A 26,274-nucleotide genomic window follows, 5' to 3' on the forward strand; every position below is an offset into this window, starting at 1 on the left:
ATACATATCAATTTGCATTATAGGGTTGAGTGTAAATGTCATGATCCATGGATTAGTTTAAGATGGTTGAAGAACATAGGATGTTGTCTACAGTTGTCTGAAAATAATAAGCTATCGGTCTGTGTTCAAGGATGTTTATGGCGTTTCTTTTTTGTCCTAAGCTATCTTTTGTATGTTGTCATATTTTTACATATAGTAATATCTTTTTTTTTTATTTTTTTCTATGTTCCTGCTTATAGGCTGACTTTGCAATTGAAGCTTTAGCTAAAGCCACTTATGAACGACTCTTTTTGTGGATTCTTCATCGGGTTAATAAAGCCCTGGATAAAACCAAGAGACAAGGAGCCTCTTTCTTGGGTATTCTTGACATTGCTGGATTTGAGATTTTTGAGGTAAAGAAAGTTACTGGCTGTTATTAAAATAACATTACCTATGTGAAAAATATGCAGATATTCATTAGCTAAATTGAATATTTGAATACATAGAATGTTATGGAAAGTTAATAGATGACTTAGTTTGTTAATGACAAATTAATTGGTGAAATATGTTTAAAAAAGATGGAAAAAACTTAATTAGTGGCTAATCATAAAGCAGGCCTATACGTGAACATAAAATCAGCTACTACAACAATGGCTGATTGTTTTTTGTCATAAATTAGCAACACAGTTTGAACATATCTTTGATCCCAGCTAGAGGGGACATTCCACAGTGATGAACTAGTATGCTGTAACACTGAAAGGTTTCAGCATGTGAATGCCATGCTCACTGTTACAAGCCAACCTCAATGCACTGTTTCATTGGGCAACTATGTGCCAAATGAGGTTTAATGTTGATAAATGTAAAGTTATGCACTTGGGGGTTAAGAATATGCATGCATCATACATACTAGAGTAGATTTGGGGGAATCCATAGCAGAGAAGGATCTGGGTGTTCTAGTAGATCATGAGCTTAATAATAGCATGCAATGTCAAGCTGCAGTTTCAAAAGCAAGCAAAGTCCTTCCTTGTATTAACAGAGGCATGTAGTCCAGAGAGAGAGATATAATTTTGCCCCTGTAAAAAAAATATTGGTAAGACCTCACCTGGAATATGCAGTTCTGTCTTTGGGCATCAGTTCTCAAGAAGGATATTTTCTCTAGGCAACTAGAGAAAGTGCAGAGAAGGGCAACCAAACTTATAAGAGGCATAGAGTAGCTCAGCTATGAGGAAATATTAAGGAAACTGAATTTATTCTCTCTTGAGAAGAGGAGATTAACCTTCCTAGCGGTATTCCCGAGCGTGACTCGGGGTTAGATTTTAGAGCCAAAAGCGGTAACCCCGAGCCACACTCGGGGTAGCGCTAGGAAGATCGCTGGATCCTGGTAGAGGCTTTACTTACCTTTTCTCCGGGATCCAGTGAAGTATGCGGTCGGTATGCGGCGGCGGAGCTTCCTCCCGATCGTCTGCGAGCCCCGGCTTCCGTCTCCGGCGACGTGACGTCCGGAGACGGGGTCCATATAGTAAACTTGGTGTTGAGTTATTCACTTTAAGGTGATCACAGAGGACAAGGGGGCACTCTTTACGTCTAAAGGAAATGAGATGGGGTCTCCAAATATGGAAATGTTTCTTTACAGTAAGAGCTGTGAAAATGTGGAATAGACTCCCTTCAGAGGTGGTTCTGGTGAGCTCAGTAGATTGCTTTAAAAAAGGCCTGGATTCTTTCCTAGGTGTACATACTATAACTGGGTACTAATATTTTATAGGTAAAGTTGATCCAGGGAATATCCGATTGCCTCTTAAGGATCAGGAAGGATTTTTTTCCCCTGCTGTAGCAAATTGGATCATGCTTTGCTGGGTTTTTTTTTTTGGATTTCCTCTAGATCAACTGCGGGTATAGAAATGTGTATATGGGATTGTATGGCTGTGTTTTCTTTACTGTTTTTTGTTTTATATTGGTTGAGCCAGATGGACTTGGGTCTTTTTTTCAACCTGACTAACTAAGTAACTGTTCATATATCTCAATACATGGTTAGCACTTAGAGGTCTACACTTCAAAGGCATTATAAGCTAGTCATGTACATGACATTTTGATCTGATTTATTGAACTACAGAACAATCCCCTTATGTTATGGAGATAATAGGACAGGATGTTTTCTGTGGTCCATTGGGAGAGAACTGGGCAAAGTTGCCCACACTGCTTATTGTTTTTACTGCAGCAAAGACATATGCTGTAAGCACAAACAGGAAGTTAGTATCTGGCTGAGTTTCTTCCAGGATCTACCAGTAAATTGTTGTATGTTTAGCATTTTAAAGGGATAAACTTTAAACCGTACATCAAGTCAAAATTTAAAAAAATATATATTTCATACATCTCTGCAATACATGCACATTTCCCATGTTTTATCCCTTTAAACATGCTGCAAACATAAAAAAGTTAATGTGTCAATATAGTGTGCTCCTACTTTCTTCTATGACATGACAGCACAGTTCTGAATTCCTAAATTATCAGCTTACGAGATCTCTGAAGGTATCAACAGTTGATTTTCACTTATTAAACAGATATGACAAAACACTTTTAATAGTATATTTAGCAGTCCAAAAGGGGGGCAGAATATATAAGTTCATTGTTAGGGTTTACACATACTTTTAGAAAAATGTGCCTGTATTGCAAATATGTACTAAATATATTTATGCTTTGTCCAGCTATACACTTTAATATTGTCATCAAAAAACAACAAGATGGCCTACCTTATCCACTACCATTTACGCTACATTCACATGGGCATAACAATTTTATTGATCTGTAATGATCTGTAAATAATTGTGTAAATTATGCTGTTTTTTCCCGATACCTGCATCTGGCATACATGCATACAAATGTGCTCAGATGAAGATTTTTGGATCTTGTATTACAGATCTGAACAAAGTGAATGTTTATGCATCTGTGTGAAGAACTCTATTAAAAACAATCCAGCTGCATCGAGATGTAAATGCATTTTTTTACGGCCATGTGAATGAGGCCTAATAGTGCTATATATATTGTAGCTTTGCTGAGCTTGGAAGACCTTAATTACCTACAAAAATGTGGACTGATTTGCTTTATATGCCAGAACTGCTGACCATAGTCACAGTCAGGAACTGCAACACATTCATTATGTAATTAACTAAGGAAACACAGTCATACACACAAGGCAACTATACTGTGCACTGCAAGTGCACTTTAAGTGCATTTGTTCTAGATCTGAGGGGAAGCTCTGAAATGAGGGGAAGCTCTGCCAGTTTCTATCATTCCAATCATGTACAAACAAAAATTATGTTTTTTATTTTCCTTAAAAGTATTGAGTATTCTTTGCAAAGTGAAATTTTACCTCATTTACAAAGCTCTGAAACAAGTGCACTTGCAGTGCAGAGTATATTTACCCTTAGTATATCAACCCCTATGTGTTCTGTATCTGATCAATAGAGGAAACACCGCTCTCCTTAGTAATTAGCCCCCAGTGGGCAAGGTAAAATTATTTAGGAGGCATGGTCTGCTGGAGACATGCAGGGTGAGGCTGCTATTCACTTTTATGTTGCATTGAGCTGGTTGGGAGCGCAGTGTTTCCTCTATTGATGCTTGAGCACTCCCTGGATGAGTGCACTGGCATGCCAGGCCCCCTGCTTCAATATGAATACATATTCAATTGAATCAAACTATAACCAATTAACAACCCTTTATAAGAGAATAAAGCCTAGTACATACTGCTAGTTTTCTTCATTCAACCCAGTGAGTTGAACAAAAAAAACTCACAGCTCAGGTCAGAGCCACTGTACTAACAATCTGATGTTAGCTCAGTGATCTCCCCTGTTGTGCTATTGTGTTCTGACAGGGAGAAGACCCCTCCGCCAGAACATTCCGGTCAGCGCTCTCAGCCATTGGCTGAGAGTGCTGATTGGGAGCCGGTTGGCAGACCGTTTTTGCTCATGACCCTCCGACCCTTTCAGACCAGCTACCATCTACATGGGTCGAATGTCAGCCAGTTTCTATTGAACCAGCTGATGTCACCCAACATTCGGCCTGTGTGTGCTAGGCTTAAGAAGTCAAAGCATATGAAAAAAATTTCACAACAGTCCGTATTATGAATCCCCAGTAGTGTCCATATTCAAATAATTTCATTCTTCATGCAGTGCTTGTGACCATCACTCTCTCAATGTGAATTCAATGACTCATCTTGGGAATAGTTTCTTATAAAAAGACAAAACAATTTAGATATTAATTGTTAGATATAATTATTGTATATGAACTTTTTGTGTATACACTTATGTTTGAGCTGCATTAAACTTAATTGTGCTTTTATCTTTCAGGTCAACTCATTTGAGCAGCTATGCATCAACTATACCAATGAAAAACTTCAACAGTTGTTCAACCACACAATGTTCATTCTGGAGCAAGAGGAATACCAAAGAGAGGGCATTGAATGGAATTTCATTGATTTTGGTCTTGATCTGCAGCCATGCATTGAGCTCATCGAAAGACCTGTAAGCTAATAATAAATACATGTAATCCAAAAGTGTAATATAGCTGGATTGGGTCTATATCAGTTTGTTTGTTTTTTCTTTCTGAAGAACAACCCACCTGGCGTCTTGGCCCTTCTTGATGAAGAATGCTGGTTCCCTAAAGCAACCGATGTCTCATTTGTTGAAAAACTCATTCAGGAACAAGGAAACCACATTAAATTCCAAAAACTAAAGCAGCTGAAAGATAAAACCATCTTCACCCTTCTTCACTATGCAGGAAAGGTATGTGTTTCTTTTGGGTTCTTTTGAATCCTACTTCTGTTTCTATATTTTGTCACTTGTTAAAAAATATAAAGTAAAAAGATCACTGTAATTTTATCTTAGAAATAAATAACCTATTCTTGTATTACATACAAATTATTATATAATTGTTAGTGAGAAAAAAAGTCTACTACTACTACTACGTTTTTGTTTATTCTTCAGGTGGACTATGATGCCACTGCTTGGTTGACCAAAAATATGGACCCTCTGAATGACAATGTAACTTCACTATTGAACCAGTCATCTGATAAATTTGTTGCAGACCTATGGAAAGATGGTATTAACTGATTTGTATTATTAGCAATTATTATTCTGCGTAAATGTGGTCTTAAAGTGTTGTATAATGATAGAGGTTGGTGCATGGCAATACATATAGTAGTAGAGACATAATGGCATGTAACCTTCTCTTCTGATCGGGAAAGATTGCTGAGGCAGGCTGTTGCTAGACATAAGCTCTTAGGTTGTGAACATTATATTGAAATTGGAAATACATTCAAGTGCATCTCATAAAATTAGAATTTCATCAAATAAAGTTAATTTATTTCAGTATTACAATTCATAAAGTAAAAATCATATTTTATGTAGATGCATTACACAAGAGTGATATATTTCAAGCATTTATTTCTTTTAATTTTGATGATTATGGCTTATAGCTAGTGAAAAACCCCAATTTTAGTATCTCAGAAAAATTAAAATATTACATAAGACCAATAAAAAGGATTTTTAACAATTTTGCATGAATTAATGCATCAATGTGGCATGGCATGTAGGGATGATTGAACTTTTGAAAAGTTTGGTTCGACCAGAACACCCAAACTTCCCGAAAGTTTGGCCCGGATTTCAGAACCCCATTGAAATCAATGGGACCCGAACTTCGGTAATCAAAAAACACAATTTTGAAGCCCTAAAACCAAATAAATGCCCCTAAAAAGTGCCTAGGGTTCTGGGTCATGCCCCAGGGACTATTAATCACACAAAAAAAGTTCTTAAAAATTGTCGTTTTTGATAGAGAGCCAATTATTGAAAAAATTATTGAAAAAAAAAAAAAAGATTTCTTTGAATTTAGTGTCTGGAGGGGTCTAAAAAGTGTACCTGTGAAGTTTCAGCTCTGTAGCATGTCCAGAACCAGAAAAAAAAAGATTGTTTGTATTAAAATTGCAGTAGAGCAGGCATAGGACTCTGCTATTTTCACACCCGGCCGTTTTTGTTGCAGGCGTTTATTGGGCTTTTTTGTGGACGTCTTTGGAGGCAGGCATGACATCTGAACTTCTGTGTAGGGGTATATATACACACACACATGTATGTATATATACACATACACATATATATAGGTGTGAAAGTAGCATAAACCTATGCCTGCGCTAATGAAATTATTTGCAGGCATAGGGCTCCGCTCCTATCACACCTATATGTGTGTATGTGTATAAATACATATAAGTGTGTGTGTATATATACCCCTACACAGAAGTTCAGATGTTATGCCTGACTCCAGAAACGCCCAAAAAAAGCCCAAAAAAACGCCTGCAACAAAAACGCCCAGGTGTGTTGTTGCAGGCATTTTTTTGGGCATTTTTTGGGCGTCTTTGGAGGCAGGTATAACATCTGAACTTCTGTGTAGGGGTATATACACACACACACTTATATGTATTTATACACATACACACATATAGGTGTGATAGGAGCGGAGCCCTATGCCTGCGCTAATTAAATTATTTGCAGGCATAGGGCTCCGCTTCTATCACACCTATATGTGTGTATGTGTATAAATACATATAAGTGTGTGTGTATATATACCCCTACACAGAAGTTCAGATGTTATGCCTGCCTCCAAAGACGCCCAAAAAATGCCCAAAAAAACGCCTGCAACAAAAACGCCCAGGTGTGTTGTTGCAGGCGGTTTTTTTTTTGGGCATTTTTTGGGCGTCTTTGGAGGCAGGCATAACATCTGAACTTCTGTATAGGGGTATATATACACACACACTTATATGTATTTATACACATACACACATATAGGTGTGATAGGAGCGGAGCCCTATGCCTGCAAATAATTTCATTAGCGCAGGCATAGGGTTCTGCTATCTTATATACTGGGGGGCGTATTCACTACTGATTGGCCTCTAAACCCCTAGTCACTCCAATCACATTCCTAGCATCCTCCTGCCCCCTCAATTGGCTTTTATGGATGGTTCTGGCCCAATCACGGGCTTTTAAAGCCCAGTTCCTGTCCCTTTGCATTTTTGTCGGTTCTGGTTGCCGAATTCAAAACTTTTTCAGTCAACTATCGAACAGTCAATGTTCGGGTCGAACCGATGGTCGACCCAAACCGTTCGATCATCCCTAATGGCATGGAGGTGATCAGCCTGTGGCACTGCTGAGGTGTTATGGAAGCCCAGGTTACTTTGATAGCGGCTTTCAGCTTGTCTGCATTGTTGTTTCTGGTGTCCAATTAGCCTCTTGACAATACCCCCAACAGATTCTCTATGGGGTTTAGGTCAGGCGAGTTTGCTGGCCAATCAAGCACAGTGATATCATGAGCATTAAACCAGGTATTGGTACTTTTGATGTGGACAGGTGCCAAGTCCTCCTGGAAAATGAAATCAGCATCTCCATAAAGCTGGTCAGCAGAGGGAAACATGAAGTTCTCTAGAATTCCCTCGTAGAGGGCTGTGCTGACTTTGAACTTGATAAAACACAGTGGGCCAACACCAGCAGATGACATGGCTCCACAAATCATCCCAGACTGTGGAAAATTTTGCACTTCATTTGGAAATCAGGATCCTAGAGTCTGGAGGAAAAGTGGAGAGGCACAGAACCCAAGTTGCATGAGGTCAATGTGAAGTTTCCACAGCCAGTGAAGATTTGGGGAGCCACGTCATCTGCAGGTGTTGGTCAAGTCCAAAGGCAGCAGAGCCTTCGAGGAGGTAATTCTAGAGCACGTCATGCTTCCCTCTGCTGACCAGCTTTATGGAGATGCTGATTTCATTTTCCAACAGAACTTGGCACCTGCCCACACTGCCAAATGTATCAATACCTGGTTTAATGATAATGGTATCACTGTGCTTGATTGGCCAGCAAACTTGCCTGACCTAAACCCCATAGAGAATCTGTGGGGTATTGTCAAAAAGGAAGATGAGAAACACCAGACCCAACAATGCAGATGAGCTGAAGGCCACTATCAAAGAAACATGGGCTTCCAATACACCTCAGCAGTGCCACAGGCTGATAGCCTCCATCCCACGCTGTATTAATGCAGTAATTCAAAAAAGAGCCCTAACCAAGTATTGAGTGCATACTATATTGTACGTGGACATTCTTTTCAGTAAGCCAACATTTCTGTATTAAAAATCCTTTTTTTCTTTTTTATTTGTCTTATGTAATATTCTAGTTTTCTGAGATACTGAATTCTGGGTTTTTACTAGCTGTAAGCCATAATCATCCAAATAAAAGAAAGAAATGTTTGAGATATATCACTCTGTGTGTAACTCATCTTTATAAAATATACGAGTTCCACTTTTTTTTATTGAACTTCATAAATAAATAACTTTTTGATGATATTATAATTTTATGAGATGCACCTGTATATCATCTGATCTCTGGCTGTTTTTTTGTATCAGAATGGAGCACAAACATGCAGGTACCTATCAGACAGGCCTAAATGTTTATTCACTGAGGAGACATGCCTGGTGATAGCCTTCCTGAAAGTAACTGGATGAACATGCCTCTTAGCATCCTAAAGTGCCAGCAAACATAGCAGCTTTTGGTCATAATTCACTGTATTGCAAAAAAGGAAAAGGGGTGAACGCAAAATGTATAATAAATCAAAAATAGGCCAACATCCCAACAAGAATTTATGGACAAAAACAGGAAATGCCTCTAAACGGGACTTTTAGGGCCTTCATAATATATAACATTGTATGTAACATTGTAAGTAGACCAACAATAAATATACATAAGGTAACAATGTATGAAAAAATACAAAATATTCAATTAAATACACATATTAAAAACAGAAAAGCTGATAACACAGGAACAATAAAAAGCAGCACAAGGTAAACCATATTCGTCACCAAGTGATATTGTACAGAATTGAATGTGAAACACTCAAAATGTCCTCTTTCCTCAGGGGTGATAAACAGGGGTACAATCCTTCTTGCATTTAAAACATCCTATAAAGTGCAGATCAGCTTATAGTTACATAAAAACAGATTAGCAATCTTATCAGCAATCGCTGTAAACCCATCAAAAAATCATCCAGAATCGACTCCCGGCTTGATTTCGAATCAGCAAACAATGGCTTAACCACTTGCCGACCGCCGCACGACTATCTACGGCGGCGGTCAGCCCCTCACAGGCAAAGTGACGTAGGTCTACGTCGCTCGCCTGTGAGGGTTTAGGGTGCGAGCGCGCGCCGCCGGAGGCGCGCTCCCGCTCCCGCGTGGTCACGGACCCCCCCGCGCGTGTGACCGGCGGACCCGATCGCCGCCGGCCACTCTGCGATCGGCGGGGGAGAGGGAGATAGTCAGGCAGCTTGTGTAAACAAGCTGCCTGTCATTCTCCTCTCTGTATGAGAGATGATCACATGGATCTACTATGTAGATCCATTGATCACTCTGCATACAGTTGAAGCCACAGCCAATCACAGTTAGAATCACGCCCCTAGGGACACACACAGCCCCTCCCTCTCAAATAAAGTTAACCCCTTCACTACCAGTGCATTTTTACAGTAACAGTGCATATGTATAGCACTGATTACTGTAGAAATGTCACTGGTAACCCCAAAAGTGTCAAAAATGTCAGTCAAGGGTCCGATCTGTCCGCCGCAATGTCGCAGTACCGCAAAAAAAATCGCAGATCGCCGCCATTACGCGTTAAAAAAAAAAACAACAAAAATGACAAAAATCTTTCCCTTTGTTAGTAAACGCAATAACTTTTGCGCAAACCAATCAAAATACGCTTTTTGCGATTTTTTTTACCAAACATAGGTAGCATAAAACAAATTGGCCGAAAATATTAAAAAATTTTGATTTTTACATTTTTTTTGGGGGGAATTTCATATAAAAAAAAGGGAAAAATATTGCTATTTTTGCAAAATTTACGCTCTTTTTTTGTTTATAGCGCGTGATCAAAAAATCGCACAGGTGATCAAATACCACCAAAAGAAAGCTCTGTTTGTGGGAAAAAAAGGACGCCAAATTCGTTTCGGTACAGCGTCGCACGACCGCGCAATTGTCCGTTAAATTCACGCAGTGCCGAATCGCAAAATGCCCTCTGGTCGTTTAGCAGCCAAATCCTCCGGGGCTTAAGTGGTTAAATAAACCACATAGTCAAGGAAAAAAACTCACTGGATTCTGCAGCAAGACCACAGCAAAAGAGGGGTGAAGCTAAAGGGAAAGCCCCAAAGAATTGGAGCAAGTCCCTTGCGGATGGTTTATACTTGCTGCAGATGCAAAGCCCACCAACAATGGCACTGTATTAGAAAAATAAATCAACTGTGCAAATGTAACTTTAAGTCACTTTCATTTCACCTTTTCAGTGGAGCTCTAAAGATAGTGGTAGCCATTTGAAAAGTTGTAAGGTTAAGATTAGGCTAGAAGCAGCCACATCTTTATTTTCTGCTTTTTAGCCTATACCTTAAAGCTCTGTTCAGGTTTTCATTTTGAGTTTTTTTTTTTATAAAATTAATTATCAAGTCATATATCTTTAAAGATAATATGTTTTACAATTGTAGTTGATCGTATTGTGGGATTGGACCAGATGGCAAAAATGACCGAAAGCTCCTTACCGAGTGCTTCCAAGACCAAAAAAGGCATGTTCCGTACAGTCGGCCAGCTTTATAAGGAGCAGCTAACCAAGCTGATGACAACACTGAGAAACACAAACCCTAACTTTGTCCGTTGTATTATTCCAAATCATGAAAAACGGGTAAGTGAACATTTTTATTTGTTTTAAGAATTGTTGAAAAATATTTTTGGACCAGTTAGTTTCCAAGTACACAGTAGCACTTACTAATTTGGTTTCTTGCATACTGCTCTACATTGTACAATAAAAGTATACTAAATAGCTGAGTAACAAAAGGTAATAAAAAAACATCACCTGGAAAAGAACTCACAATTTTAACCTTATTTTTTATTTCATTAGTCTGGAAAACTTGATGCCCACCTTGTGCTGGAACAATTGAGGTGTAATGGTGTCTTGGAAGGAATCAGAATTTGCCGTCAAGGATTCCCAAATAGAATTGTTTTCCAGGAGTTCCGTCAAAGGTAAGATTTGTGAGCGTGACAACAGGATTAAAAGCAACAACTAGAAGAAAATAATGGTTAAATGAAAACTTTTTTTATGTTTTAGATCCAATATGACTACAAAAGAAAGCAACTGCATTAAATTCATTTTTTTTTTTATCACAGATATGAAATTCTTGCTGCTGGTGCTATTCCAAAAGGCTTTATGGATGGCAAACAGGCCTGCTGTCTTATGGTAATATAAAAATTAAATAAGCATTAAAGTAATAGATTTTCACCTTGCTTCTTACATTACACATATATAGTCACGGGCAGACAATTAAATATCACATTCAGAAGCCAGGCCTACCCAGTGGCAACTCTAGGAACAATATATAGGGGGGCACATAAGACACCACAGTCAATGCGGGGGGTGGGGGGTGAGACACTCATAATTTTCCCCACTATATCATACCACTGAAAAAACGAAATAAGTATATATCCTGGAAATCACACTCCAGTGTAGATCTGAGCTGAAACCAAGAGGTAGCTGTACCGAATGGCTATGCCTTTAAATCTCCTGTACCGAATTGCTATGCCTTTAAATCTCCTGTATACTCCTCCATGGTGGCAAATACAAGGAAAAACTCTCCAAAGTGAAGTAAGTTTAAAACGCTTTATTTAAGAAAAATTATCCACTTAAACATAAAATGACATTAACCCTCTATGGCGCGGTGGTTACTGCAGAGTGCGGCGTGCGTTCCACCGGCCGTACATGGCGTAGTACGCTCGTACTACGTCAATGGAGAGTTTTTCCTTTTATGTGTCACCATGGAGGAGTATACAGGAGATTTAAAGGCATAGCAATTTGGTACAGGAGATTTAAAGGCATAGCAATTTGGTACAGCTACCTCTTGGTTCCAGCTCAGATCTACACTGGAGTGTGATTTCAAGGATAGAAGCCTTGATATAAGTTGTTCCGGTGAGTGGGGACACATCAGGGGAGCACGGAGCAAGCAAGCATGATTTAAGCACTTTTTATTGGAGCACTAAACCACTTTTTGGGATTATTAAAGCGGCACTTTATGAACTCATTTATTTGTAGACATTTTTTATGTATATGAATTCAGTTGCACTTGGTCACTTATTTGTTGCACACAGCACTTTATAAATTACTGTTTAAGTGATTTTAATGTAACACAATAGATAGTTCACATAGCAGCGCTGACACTCACGATTTCTATTACTTAAAGACATACACCCCTTTTTGTCAGCAGCAGCTTTTTTATTTTTTATTTTATTTTTCATTTATTTATATGATATTGCACACATTTATCACATATTTATTACTCTCTTAAGAATCATAAGTATATTGTACACAATTTGGCCCATAGGTGTGAGGTTCCCCCCTTTTTTCATACAGTGTACTGTAAAACACTTTTTCTCTCTTCCTCCTCATTTCAAATATTCTATTGAGTCATGTGTTACTTTACAACCTTTACTACAGTAACCTTGGACTATCAATTGGTTCTGAATATGTTCAAGATACTGTAGACCTATTGAAGGGTCAGTGAGTAAATATATGCAGTGACAAGATGAACTTTATACTGTACATCATATATGAGAACTGTATACTGTACATCATATACTGTATGTATCAGATGATGCAATAATAAATTTGTTGTTTTTTGTGATTATTGTTAAAGAACTGTGTATAACAGATTTCATATGTCGTATATTGTGGGGTGTATTGTAATTATTTTTTGCCAGAAAAGTTAGATTTTTTACATATAAGATTATGTGAGCTTCATGAGTGATTCTCTCAGAATAACTGTAATATGTGTTTTCCGGAATCACTTTTAGTATTGCCACTCTGAAATTTCCTAATGTTTTGTTTGATAGGTCAGTGAGTGATATATCCTAATTAAAAAATGGTGTGCTACAATGTATGTGAAATGTCTTTCTTTTTAGATGAAAGCCTTAGAGCTTGACACTAATTTGTACAGGATTGGTCAAAGTAAGATATTCTTCAGGACAGGTGTCCTCGCGCACCTGGAAGAAGAAAGAGACTTAAAGATAACAGATATAATTATTGCATTCCAAGCTCAAAGCCGTGGTTACCTTGCAAGAAAGTGAGTGACACTGAGATATGGATTTTTTTTACATTACATGTAATCTGCTATACTTTAGCTGGAAACTAATGTAATAAGGAACTTTTTACTTAAAAAAATAGGGAAAGCCCTTCTGAACTTTTCTAGCTACTAGTGCAGAGGTAATTTAATGCTCTTACCTTTTATTTCTCCTGCACAATTTTGCTGGCTTTTGATTAGGGTTCTGTGAATTTTCTTATCAGGGGGAAGACAGAGTGAGAGATGCAAATTTTTCATTTTAAAATAATTACTATCCGGCTGGCCAATAATTCTGAGAGAAGTCCCCCCGACCACACAAAACAAAACGTACACACAGACTGCCTGCCACCACTCATAGAATATGGTCATGCTGGAGACCCACATTCCTGACTGCTGATAAGAGAACCCTGCTCTCCAGCAGCCGAAACCCTAGAGAATAAAATGGAAATTGTTGCAATATTTTTTATCACACCGTATTTGCGCAGCGGTCTTCCAAACAGTAAAGTAAATAGATACTCAACATGTCATGCTTCAAAATTGTGCACGCTCGCGGGATGGCGACAAACATTGGTACTTGAAAATCCCCATAGGCGACAAATTTCTACAGGTTACCAGCTTAGAGTTACATAGGAGGTCTAGGGCTTAAATTATTGCTCTCGCTCTAATGATCTCGGCGATACCTCACATGTGTGGTTTGAACACCGTTTACATATGTGGGTGGGACGTGCGTATGCGTTTGCTTCTGCGCCTCCGTCATCCACAGCCCTGCACTGTCCTCCTCTCCTCCCTGCCTGTCAGCTCTCATTGGCGCTGCTCTGCTCCCCTCCCAGCTGCTAAAAAACTATGTTATGTTTACATCATCCCCTCTGTTAGAATACAATATGTATTCTAGTGCCTGTGTTTTATTTTAAAAAAAAAAAAAAGCCAATTTATTCCTGTTTTCTTAGTGCCTCTCGGCCGCCACGTGACCCTTTGCTCCCCGGCTGATGTCAGAAGAAGGTTTCAGCTTCGCCCCCTGGAGATGTCAGACGGGGAGAGAAGAGAGCCGGGAGTCATGTGAGCACCGATAGGCGCTGTGAAAACAGGTAGAAATCGGCTTTTTTTAAAAATAAAGCACAGGCACTAGGATACAGTTTGTAATCTAATAGAGGGGATGGTGTAAACATAAATTAATCCTAATAGGACATACTTATCCAAAGATTAACATTCAAGAAAAACGGCTGTTTAAATTAAAGGAAAGGTAAAAAAACTGTATATTTCTGCACCAGGGATCAGTCAAATGGGAAGGGCTGGAGGTTGCATATTATCTAATTTACATAAGCATGTGTAAAGCTTGACAAAAAAATGTTAAACCCACGTAATGTCCAGGACTCAATACAAATATGTAATTATGATAAGTGATTGCTTCACTCGTTTATCTGTATTTAAAGACCAAACACAAATACAAACATGTAATGTATAGTCCCAGAGGGACCCACATTTTTAAACTCTCTATAAGGCCTCATGCACACAAAACGCCAGTAGAAAACTGTAGCTGTAAAAGGAGTTTTTCAGCTTTTTTTGCAGTAGCGTTTTTCAGTGTTTCTTAGCTTTTTTTTTTAACAAAACTGTACTCACACAAAAGCTTATGGCTCAAAAACGCTGATAAACGCAGAATAGCCATGTTTTTTTTTAGCATTTTTAAGCTTATTTCAGCTTTTATCATAGTTAGAGCGTTTTTACAGCTGAAAAACTCCTCTCAAAACCCACTAGTTGTGGGGGTTTTTTCCAGCCAGAAAACGCCCCTGCCAAAAACTGCTGATAGCAGCCTATGTGTGCATGGACACATAGGATAACATGCTGGGGAGTTTATTGGCTGCAGAAAAAAACGCCTGATGCCCAAAACAGCAGCTGTAAACACGTCCAGTGTACATGATGCCTTATATTCCAAGATTTCCTAGGCATATTTATATTCTTCTTAAAGTCCCGCTTAAGCCAAAATTTTATTTTATTATGGCTAGAGCAAGTAAGGGTTTGCTTATAACTAAAGTCTCTGAATCCCCAACCCAAATCTTTGTAAAGATGCTTTACCTAAAAGTGATAAGTCCAGATAATTCCAAACCCTATAGTCTTTGAAACAAAAATGTTGTATGCAATTGAATTGTACAAACACCTTTTGCTTTTAAAGGGCATTTGCAAAGAGACAACAGCAGCTGACTGCTATGAGAGTCATTCAGAGAAATTGTGCGGCTTATTTAAAGTTGAGAAACTGGCAGTGGTGGAGACTGTTCACTAAGGTAAGTGTGCCGAAAGGAACAACTTTATATGTATAAATGCCCGTCTCAAGATTTAAGGATTTTCATTCTTTATGGGGTGTCTTGTGTCTAGCAGTCAAGCATATGTATGTGATAACAGTTGTGTCCTGCAATGAACGTTTGGCAGATTATAATAAAGGCAGACTGCCTCCAGCCCCAAACTCCAAAATAATTCATGGGATAATATTGTAATAAGGGGATGAGCCTAGACACAAAATTTGTTTGAATGTCAATTCCGTAGCTACATATTGGCTCCTACAACACTGTTAAAAAATATCTAAAAGTTGTTAAAGCGGTAGAAAACTCCAACAGTAAAAAAACAAGTTTAGGCCCCATGGTGGTTGAAGTCATAATGTGCTAGTATGCACGGCAACTTATCCTAAAAATGGAGCCCCCCACAGGCGTGCTATCACTGCTGTCTTCACTATGTCTTTTTTCCAGGTTTGACAGCCCTTTGAATGGTTGGGGCCATGATGACATCACTCCCACGCATGCAGAGAGGAGTCAAGGCACAATGCTCTCAATGGACTGCACACTTCATTGCACAGTCTATTCAGAGAACAGTGTGCATGTGTCGGTGACATCACTGGCTGCTATATGTTAATATATCTCCTAAATAGTACATGTGTAGGAGATACTAACTATACCTACACTTTAGCCTTATTATAGGCTTACCAGTCAGTGAATGTAGTATTTAGGTCACAGACTTATTTAGCAAGGTACCTCTAAAGTGTAAAGTTGTTACTTAGTTTTGATTTATGCATAAATATACCAAAAAATACATTACAATGTATTTTTGTTCCACCCTTCACTGACGGTCATTCTTCTTTCAGGTGAAGCCTCTTCTGCAAGTGACCCGTCAAGAAGAAGAAATGCAAGCTAAGGATGAAGAGCTTAAACTAGTCAATGAGAAATACTACAAAACAGAGCTTGAATTGAAGGAACTACAGATGAAACATGTGCAGGTATAGAGACACAAACATTTCCCAATAGCTCAAACTATCACATTTTTTTTACCAGTTTCATTGTTATCATTGAATTATAATTGTATATCTTGCAGTCATGTTCCAAGATAAGTTGTAAAGCCCATCTAGATCAACTAATGGGATAAAAACACACTCACTGTATCTTGAACTAGGCCAACAAGGCCCAGGCCTAGGGCAGCACTTTGCTGGGGAGCAGCAAAAAAGCTGATGGGGCTGCACTGATATGCTGCCCTGATGGACACTAATACACTGCACTGATGGCCACTGATGGCCACTGATGAGGCAGGACTGATAAGCTGCACTGATAGGGCTGCACTGATAAGGCAGCGCTGATGGGCACTGATATGATGCACTGATAGGCTGCACTGATGGGCACTGAGAGGCTGCACTGGTGGCCACTAATGGGGCTGTACTGATGGCCACTGATGAGGCTGCACTGATGGGCAGTAATGAGGCTGCACTGATGAGCACTGATAAGGCTGCACTGATGGGCACTGATGTAACTGAACTTATGGGAACTGATGAGGCTTCACTGATGGGCACTAATAGACTGTGGTTGTGGTCTGTGGTTTACAGATGACAGGGTGGGTCATAAACGGGAAGGGGTGGGTCATATTTAAATTAGGGGTGCCCAAGTTTAGTCAGGCCTAGGGCAGCACAAAACCTAAATACAGCACTGCTCACACCAATAGAAAACCTCTGTATACACTATCCTATACCCCAGTTTATTCAGAGGATGACAAAAGAAACCCCAACAAAGCATAAAATCCAATTAGCTCCAGTGGAAAAAATAAACTACCCCTCGTGTTGTTACCTATAAATATTAGTATCAAGGTAAATTTTGTGCCTTTAGGAAAGAATTCAGGTATTTTTTAGATGATCTACTAAGCTGGCCAGAACTAGGTCTTGGGGGAGTCTACTCCACATTTTCACAGCTGTTACTGTTAAGAAGTCTTTCCATATTTGGAGGTTACATTTCTTTTCCTCCATACATAGATCACCCTTGACCTTTTTATGGCCTTAGAGTGAATAACTCTACACCAAGCTCACTATATGGACCAGGTATGTGTCTGTACATTTTTTGTTTGTTCCATCAGATTACAGAAGAGAAGAATGTCCTCCAAGAGCAGCTTCAAGCTGAAACAGAGCTTTATGCTGAAGCAGAAGAGATGAGGATACGTTTACAAGCTAAGAAGCAAGAACTGGAGGAGATTCTTCATGAAATGGAGGCCAGGATAGAAGAGGAAGAAGAACGTGGCCAGCAACTGCAAGCAGAGAAGAAAAAAATGCTGCAGCAGATGCAGGTATAACATAGCTTCCCATGTTGCTATTAGAAGACCTACTTTGATTGCTATAGACAACTATAAATGTTTAAAACTAAACTTAAAAATGCTTATATTTTGCCTTCTATTGTTTGTCATCAGCATGCTAAAAATCACATTATAAAAACTGTTTTCATTACACGCTTTAATACTCATTGATGTCATCTCTGGATTTGTGTACTACTCTGTGCAATGCAGGCAGATCATGGTTGGTGGTAGGGGCCAGCAGGGTGCTATACATACTGTAGGTTCCTGAAAACATCACAGCACCCCGTCTCACTATTCCTCCTAAGAAATATTAGTCCTGATGCAAGCAGTGGGCTGCCTCTTGTGAAGAGTTATATAAACATCAAAATTCCTTGATGGGTGGTTATCAGTCTGGAGGAGAGGGCATTCTCAGGCAGGCTGCATTTGCATGCAGACAACCCTAGATAAGGCCCACATGTCATGCTCAACCTCCAAAAGCTAAAGACCGGGCCAGGGACAGTCATGCCGCGGAGGAGAGTTCTAGATGATGCTTGTTTTCCTTCAGCCAGAAAATAAGGTGGGCTCTGTCTGACTTATTGTAGCTTCTAATGCACGCTGTAGGAAGTGCATGATGTACAGTGAAAATAGAGTTATCAAACTTTGGTATAGGGGAAGAACCTGTGCAATTGTGCAAGACTGAAGATAAGGCTAGTTAAACTTTAATTCAGCACAGTTTGCATACCCTAGAAATCTTCAGAATGTATGCCATGACTTTGTATGTTATTTTTTGTTAGGACCTGGAGGAGCAGCTGGAGGAAGAGGAAGCAGCCCGACAGAAGCTGCAACTAGAGAAAGTGACAGCAGAGGCCAAGATCAAGAAATTGGAAGATGATGTTCTTTTAATGGATGACCATAACAACAAATTAACTAAGGTAGAGCTCTTACTGCACTGGAAAAATGGAAGAAGGCCTCTAGATGCCAAGGGCAACAGGAACATTTATTGTGCAAGACACTTGCCCCATTTTTCAAATTGTCCCATGTTTAATCCAGAATGTTCTACCAGACAGAGGCAGCACACCATTTCTTTTCTAATGCAGAAAACAGATCCTCCCAGTTTTTTTCAAGGATTGGCAGCAACTGTGCTTTTTTTTTTTTTTCCTTAAGGGCTTTTATCGCATCTATATGCACAAAACTCTTAAATTTTTTGCATTACTGCATGTGTTACACAAAGTAGGGAGAAGGACATTCAACAATAAAAATTATTAACATTTCAGACATGAGAAAAATGTATGATGCATGTGTTTTTATGTAATGTAGGTATTTGTATAGGGCTGAAAATGTTTGCAACTCTTTATCATATATTATATTATCATATATCATATCTCATATATCATACATTCACATCTGTCCCTACCTCCAAGGAGCGTACAATGTAAGGTCCCTAAATCATGCTAGGGACAATTTAGACAGGATACAATTAACCTTTAAGCATGTCTTTGTAGTGGGGGAGGAAACCTATATATACATAGAGAGAACATGCAAACTCCATGGGTGTAACGTGTTCCTGAAGTTGAACCTAGCCTTTAATATACTGGGGGCATTTCCACTGGCCAATGGCACCCCAACCACCCACCTGGTGCCACCCCTGGATAATGCAAATGCACATGGGGGATTAGGGTGTGTCCAGGCACACCCGGAACACCCTGTGCACACGCCTATGGCTAACCACTTTACCATTCATCTCTAAGCGGGCACCTAATATGCACTGTAATGCACGTAAACATGCTGCTTTGCAGCACAATGGTGCAAATGGTCACCATTAGCATTAATTTTCTTTTTCTACACAGACATGCTGATAAAAAATATAGGCAAATCAACTTTGGTGGTATTAAAAAATAATTAGAAGTGAAAAAAAAAAAACATAATTTTTTAAATCTTTTTTAAAAAACAGGAAAGAAAAGTGCTCGAAGAGAGAGTGAATGACCTTACCTCTAACCTGGCAGAAGAAGAAGAAAAGGCAAAGAACCTGACTAAATTAAAAAACAAACATGAATCTATGATCTCAGAACTAGAGGGTATGAAAAAACGTTTCAATATGTTCTGTATCATTTCGTATATGAAGAACAACTCCAAATTGCTCATAATAATAAATAAGAAATTCTGAAATAGAAAACATGACTATATGTTGCATTTGTCACGAAAAACATTTTTTACTTGAAACGAGGATCATATGTTTTAATTTTGAGAGCCAATCAGTAATGTGTACTTGCCAGCTTTATGTTTATAATAACAGGAGGTCGTTGCTGAGGTTTCATAATTGGCATTTTTTTTTTTTTTAGCAAATTTTTTTCTAGATTTGATAAGAGTGGGAAAGGTATGGATCATGATAGGGAGCAAGGAGAAATCATTACCAAATGAGGGTACAAACAGTAATAAAGTTAAAAAAAAATTTAACTCTACTCCGTCCAACTAAAAAAAAAAATAGTGTTGCGGCCTGCATACCTCTTGAGTAGATTTTTCCCTCACTGAGACCACTTGTCACTAGAGCAGGAAGAAAGGGTAAATCTCTCTCCATTGGGGATACAGTCAGCAGTAAAAACCTTTCTCACACTCTAAAAAAAATGTTACATCTGGATTTAAGGTTTGAGTTCAGCTTGGTTACTCAATTTCCATATTAGATTACTGTATTTGTTTTTTCATTTTAGAAAATATAAAAGACTCAGGGCTCAGGCACACAAGACTTAAAAAAATACCACTTTTAGGCCTTATGCACACAGGAGTTATTTTAAGCTCTTCTAGAAACCAGCAGTGTTTTTGCAGAAAAAATGCCTGATGCTTGTAAAAGTGTCTAACGATTTTACAAGCATTTAGGCCTGTAGACAGGCATCAGGTGCTTGGGCATTAATAAGAATAAGTTATTTTTAAAAAGCCCTGGGTGTGAGGGCCACATGAAATGGCATGGCGGCTGGATTCGGTCTGTAGGCCTTGTGTTTGACACGTGCTCTAGAGTATGCAGTTTGCACGTTGAAGTACATGCCCAAATATTGTATTCATATCATGTAATAGAAGAGTAAGGCTACAATTGTTTTAAAGTGTGTGCTTCAGTGTACAGTATATCTTTTCAAGTGGCAAGAAACATTTTTTGAGGTTAGAAGAAAAAAAATATAACAGACATATTCTTTGATTGCTCCTAACCTCTGAAATCTATTTTTCTTACTACTGACCTGTGAAATCTGCTTTACTTAGTATTGACTCCTGAATTATTTACTACTGTGCTATAAAATCTACAGTACTTTCTATTAGCCTTTAAACTGCATTGCTTACTCCTGACCTGTACACACTGCATTACATACAACTAAACTGTGAACTCTGCATTACTTACTACAGACCTCTGAACTCTCCGTTAATTACTACTGACTTCTGAACTCTGTGTTACATACTACTGACCTCTGTTCTGTATTTCTTACTCCTTATCCTTGAATCCTTCCTTACCAACTACCTGCTCGAGACCTCTAAACTCTGCATTATTTACTACAATCCTCTGAACTCTGAATTACTTATTACTGATCACTAAACTCTGCATTATTTACTACTGTGCCTTGAACTCTGCATTACTACTGTTCTCTGAGTTACATACTTCTGACCTCTAAACTCACCCTAATATACTCTTGACACCCTCACTCTGCATTACAATTCTACTGACTTCTAAATGCTGTTACATACTACTGATCCCTGAACTCTGCTTTACCTACTCCTGGCCCCAGCAAGTTGTGCTACATACTCACTGAACTTTTAAACCCTATGTTACTTACTCTTGACCTCTACACTCTGTGTTGCATCTTACTGACTCTAAACTTCACATTTAATACTACTGACTCCTGCAAAGTGAATAAGGGTGGATGCCAAGTCTCTCATGGATGCTACAATGGATGTATTCAATAGTTGAATACTGTTTGTGATACTTTTTATTTAAACAAATAGTTACATTTTAAGAACACGATTTCAGATTTTTCCCTTCTTCACAGTCCAAGCAATATCTGGACCAAGAAAAAAGGAACATCCTGAAAGCTTCTCCTGAAAATGTAACTGTTCAATAAAAAAGTATCATGGACAGTACTCAACTGCGTTGTTTCAAGTGCACATACAGGTGGAAAACAGTTATATCTTTACAGTGATAATACCACAAATGCTGGAGCTTGTTTTACTCCCAAACTACAAGCCATACACCGTGAATCAACACTCACTTTATTGGCCATGCATCCAAGCATTCAGTGGGCACCACTTTTTCTTCTTTATACCTTTAAGGCATCCCTCATAATGATGTATGCATATTTTGGTGCCTCTCATTTGAAATGTTTTTTTTTTGTCTTCATACCTTATCTGCCTGTTCTGTAAGTCTGTGACCAACTGTTTGGGGGTGTTTAAAAATGAGAGCATGATGTTGTAGTTGTGACTAAAAATGAGTGCATGTTTTATGGGTATGAATAAAAGAGGGCATAGTCTTTCATTTTAAAAATCTGGTAACCTTTTTTCTGGTTACCCATCTGGTTAACCATTTTTCATCTGTGCATGTGTAAAACCTATTTTCTCTTATAGTTCGTCTAAAGAAAGAAGAGAAAAGCAGGCAAGAATTGGAGAAAACAAAGAGAAAGCTGGAAGGTGAAGCAAGTGATCTCCATGAACAAATAGCAGAACTACAGGCACAGATTGCTGAACTCAAACAGCAGCTGGCCAAAAAGGAAGAGGAATTACAGGCTGCACTTGCCAGGTAAAATTTAACAACACATAAAGAATGCGCATATTTACAGAGTGGTATATTTTTACAAAATATACTGTATATACCCTATCATAATGGCAAACCGTCATGGATGTGATATTGAAGGATGTTTATAGAATTAACTCCTGTTACCCATATAAATAAAGATTATCAGCTATATTAGGTTGATTCAGAACTTCACCAATCATTATGTACTCAGAAATTATTTGGGTAGAATGAAAAATACGTTTGTACTATGACTGCCTCTTTAATAGGTATACTACAATTCTTTAGCCCCTTCAGAAATCTCAGGATATGCACTGGCGTCAAATACCCAGATCAGTAAGAGTTAGTGTTTTCCAAATTCAACTTTAAAGTATATGTAAACCCTCACCTTGTACAATAACCAAATCAGTTTAAAACAGAAATGAAAGACAAACCTTTGTGTATAGATTATGGCCCCATGCTGCTGTTAGAGGCATCTGCCATTTTTTTATGCCCCTGAAAGAAGCTATAGGTTAGTGATGGTGAACCTTGGCACCCCAGATGTTTTGGAACTACACTGCAGAGTGCATGAGCATCATGGGAAATGTAGTTCCAAAACATCTGGGGTGCCAAGGTTCGCCATCACTGCTATAGGTTATACATAATGTTCATATGCACATTGTGTTTTTTACAGGTTTATTTTAGAGCAGTGTTCAGGGGCAAAGAAGTATCCCAAACCTGCATTCAGAGAGGAGTCTTCCAGCATATTTTATGCCCATACACACAGACACACTTAAACACAGGCATGTGCACGTAAATTTATTATAATAGCTAAAAAAAAATAATAATATTATAGTTTACATCGATACACCTCTAAAGGCAGTATGCTTGTAAACATGCATAAAAATACACCACTAAAGGCATTTTTTTTCTACCAAGTGTCAGCAGAAAGAATGCAGCATATTTTCATAAGACCGTATGCATGAGGCCACAAAAACTTTAAAACTACCCTTTTTCCACCTTTTCATAATCACTGTTCTCAGCTGCATAAGAGAGAGGAGAAACAGCAGGACACTGGTCTTCCCAGTAAATGGCTGTGCGGAGGTGTGGAGGACATGTCAGGACAAGTCTGATCATTGCAGGAGAGCAAGCGGAAATCTCAGCACATTTCGAGAACTGACCACGCTGTGCTCTTATGCCTAATGTTGCCAGTTGTTGATAGGAAAGCAGAGAGACTGGCAGGAACACCAGGTATTTCACACAAAGGAAGCAATACAAAGAGAACAGGATACTTTTTTCTTACAAGTACATGGTACAGCAGGCACATACCAGGAATATGAAATGTTGGGTTTAGATATTCTTTAATAATCAGTTCGGAATGGGGGTCAAGTTTGATAACCTAATCTTGGTGGATATGGACAATTCTTTTAATGTATGATCTAGAACCACTTGAGTCTTGTAATATGATATGTTTCAGAAACAAATACAATACCTGTATATGAATTGTAGCACTTATATTACAGTCCTGTTGTCCACCTAAAATGCTGCCTCTATTTTGTACACCATGAAGGCTGGAAGATGAAATTGCCCAGAAAAATAATGCATTGAAGAAAATCCGTGAATTGGAGGCACATATCTCAGACCTGCAGGAAGACTTGGAGTCAGAAAGAGCAGCAAGAAACAAGGCAGAAAAGCAAAAGAGGGATTTGGGCGAAGAGCTGGAAGCTTTGAAGACAGAGCTGGAAGACACACTTGACAGCACAGCAACACAGCAAGAACTCAGGTGAGTGGATCACAATACCAAGAGAGCAAAGCGGATCAGACAAGGTGGTCAGGTCTAATTAGGCTTAAGGTCAGGTTGGAATTTAGAAAGCCTATTTACCAAGATTTTTGCATAGACCTTCAGATCCACGTTGAGCAATGATACGGGTCTGAAGTTCTTCACGCAACCCGGGGGTTTCCCAGCTTGGGCAAAGTAACCACAGTGGCCTCCAGCATCTCTGGAGGGAAAGAAGCAGATGAGGCAGTCCTCTGAAATACCTCCTGGAGCCTAGGAGCCAAAATATGCACATATTTTTTGTAGTACTCCGAAGAGAACCCATCTGGGCCAGGTGCTTTGTTGAGGGGTAGTGCTAAAATCGCTTTAGTAATTTCAGTGTTAGAGATAGGTAGGTTCAGTTCAGAGATATCTGTAGGTCACAATTGAGGTAATGAAATTGAGGCCAGAAAGTTGTCTATGTCGTCAGATGTCGGTTGGGGGATAGACATATCATCCTTTAAATTATAAAGGGAGCCGTAATAGTGGCTGAAGGCATCCGCACTGTCTCTGGGATTAGTCAGTGTCATTCCAGTACAGTGGTGAGTCAATTTAGGGATACGTTGTCGGGCTGTTTTTTCTTTTAGTTGGTTGGCTAAGAGTTTGCCAGCCTTGTTGCCTTGGGCATAGAATTTAGCCTTAAGTCTATGGACATGTGCCTGGTGTTGTCCAATTAGAAGTAGGCGTAAGTCATTTTGAGCATGGGTCCATTTATTGGTTATGTCCGGAAGTGGAGTACTTTTATTAATAGTTTATAAATGTCAAATTTTGTTTAAGAGATCTTCCATATGCTGCCTCCTCTGCTTACGCAAGGCGGCACTTTTCGATATGAGAAAACCACGCATAAATGCCTTATGGGCATTCCAAATTGCAAATGGGCACGTGTCCCCCCTGTCATTGATTTGGAAGAAGTCCTCTAAGGCCGCTAGGACCTCAGAGGAAGTCTTCGCAGAACTCTGCTTTTAATGACCTGTCAATAGTAGACTGCTGAGAACTGATGAATGTTATAATAGGTAATAATGTATTGTACATTTGCACTATGGATAACCTATAAAAATCATTACAGAGCAAAGAGAGAACAGGAAGTTACTGTTCTGAAGAGAGCATTAGACGAGGAAACAAGATCACATGAGGCCCAGGTTCAGGAAATGAGGCAAAAACATACTCAAGCTGTTGAGGAGCTAACAGAACAACTGGAACAAGTGAAAAGGGTATGCTGTCTTTATTAGCATACAAAAATATCACATTTATTGGCAAAATACCTTGTTTACAATGTGTTTTCTGTCCATAGGTTAAAGTCAACTTGGAAAAGAGCAAGCAAGGTTTGGAGAAAGACAACTCAGAGCTTACAATTGAGATTAGAACATTGAACCAGGCCAAACAAGATGTAGAGCACAAGAAGAAGAAGCTTGAAGTCCAGTTGCAGGAGCTACAGTCTAAATACACAGACGGAGAACGGGCCAGAAATGAGCTAACAGAAAAATCCCATCGAGTACAGGTATTGTAGATCATAATTTTAGTAGCATATAAATTGATTGAAAATAATATTGTTATTTGTAGTAAATATGTTTTATTGCATCTGCAGGTAGAACTGGAAAATGTCACAGTTCTACTTAGTGAAGTAGAAACCAAGTCCATTAAGCTTTCCAAAGATGTTGCAAGTTTACAATCCCAGCTCCAGGATTCACAGGCAAGTTATTCAATTTTAAGCATTTATATTCATTTACATATATCGATAGATAAAGGCCTTTATTATTGGAGTTTTGGACTCTGAAGGAGTGTTACTAATTTATATATTGACCTTCAATTTGTAGGAGTTACTGCAAGAGGAGACCCGGCAGAAGCTAAATGTAGCCACCAAGCTACGTCAAGTAGAGGATGAGAAGAACACTCTTCAGGAACAACTAGATGAAGAAACAGAGGCCAAACAGAACCTTGAACGTCACATCTCAACTCTAAATATTCAGGTACTACGATAGCCCAGAGTAGTTCTACAGATAATTCA

The 26,274-nt window shown here is 38.9% G+C and overlaps 1 protein-coding gene across 3 annotated transcripts in view; it reads left to right on the plus strand.

Annotated features, from left to right (window-relative positions):
- The window catches only part of MYH11 (myosin heavy chain 11), a 146,236-nt gene that overhangs the window by 95,036 nt on the left and 24,926 nt on the right, over positions 1 to 26,274 (plus strand). For all 3 annotated transcript variants that reach the window (XM_082260656.1, XM_082260657.1, XM_082260658.1), the window contains 19 exons: positions 240 to 392; positions 4,323 to 4,496; positions 4,584 to 4,757; positions 4,959 to 5,073; positions 10,525 to 10,718; positions 10,935 to 11,056; positions 11,201 to 11,270; positions 12,986 to 13,146; positions 15,311 to 15,419; positions 16,271 to 16,402; positions 17,521 to 17,727; positions 18,507 to 18,644; positions 19,664 to 19,787; positions 22,309 to 22,480; positions 24,024 to 24,236; positions 25,336 to 25,480; positions 25,561 to 25,767; positions 25,855 to 25,959; positions 26,084 to 26,236. In XM_082260656.1, the coding sequence (XP_082116782.1) occupies positions 240 to 392; positions 4,323 to 4,496; positions 4,584 to 4,757; positions 4,959 to 5,073; positions 10,525 to 10,718; positions 10,935 to 11,056; positions 11,201 to 11,270; positions 12,986 to 13,146; positions 15,311 to 15,419; positions 16,271 to 16,402; positions 17,521 to 17,727; positions 18,507 to 18,644; positions 19,664 to 19,787; positions 22,309 to 22,480; positions 24,024 to 24,236; positions 25,336 to 25,480; positions 25,561 to 25,767; positions 25,855 to 25,959; positions 26,084 to 26,236 (2,868 nt within the window). The remainder of the gene's footprint in view (positions 1 to 239; positions 393 to 4,322; positions 4,497 to 4,583; positions 4,758 to 4,958; positions 5,074 to 10,524; positions 10,719 to 10,934; positions 11,057 to 11,200; positions 11,271 to 12,985; positions 13,147 to 15,310; positions 15,420 to 16,270; positions 16,403 to 17,520; positions 17,728 to 18,506; positions 18,645 to 19,663; positions 19,788 to 22,308; positions 22,481 to 24,023; positions 24,237 to 25,335; positions 25,481 to 25,560; positions 25,768 to 25,854; positions 25,960 to 26,083; positions 26,237 to 26,274) is intronic.

The sequence above is a fragment of the Pelophylax lessonae genome, assembly GCF_965119305.1.
Source record: "Pelophylax lessonae genome assembly, chromosome: 6".
Taxonomy (NCBI): Eukaryota; Metazoa; Chordata; class Amphibia; order Anura; family Ranidae; genus Pelophylax; species Pelophylax lessonae.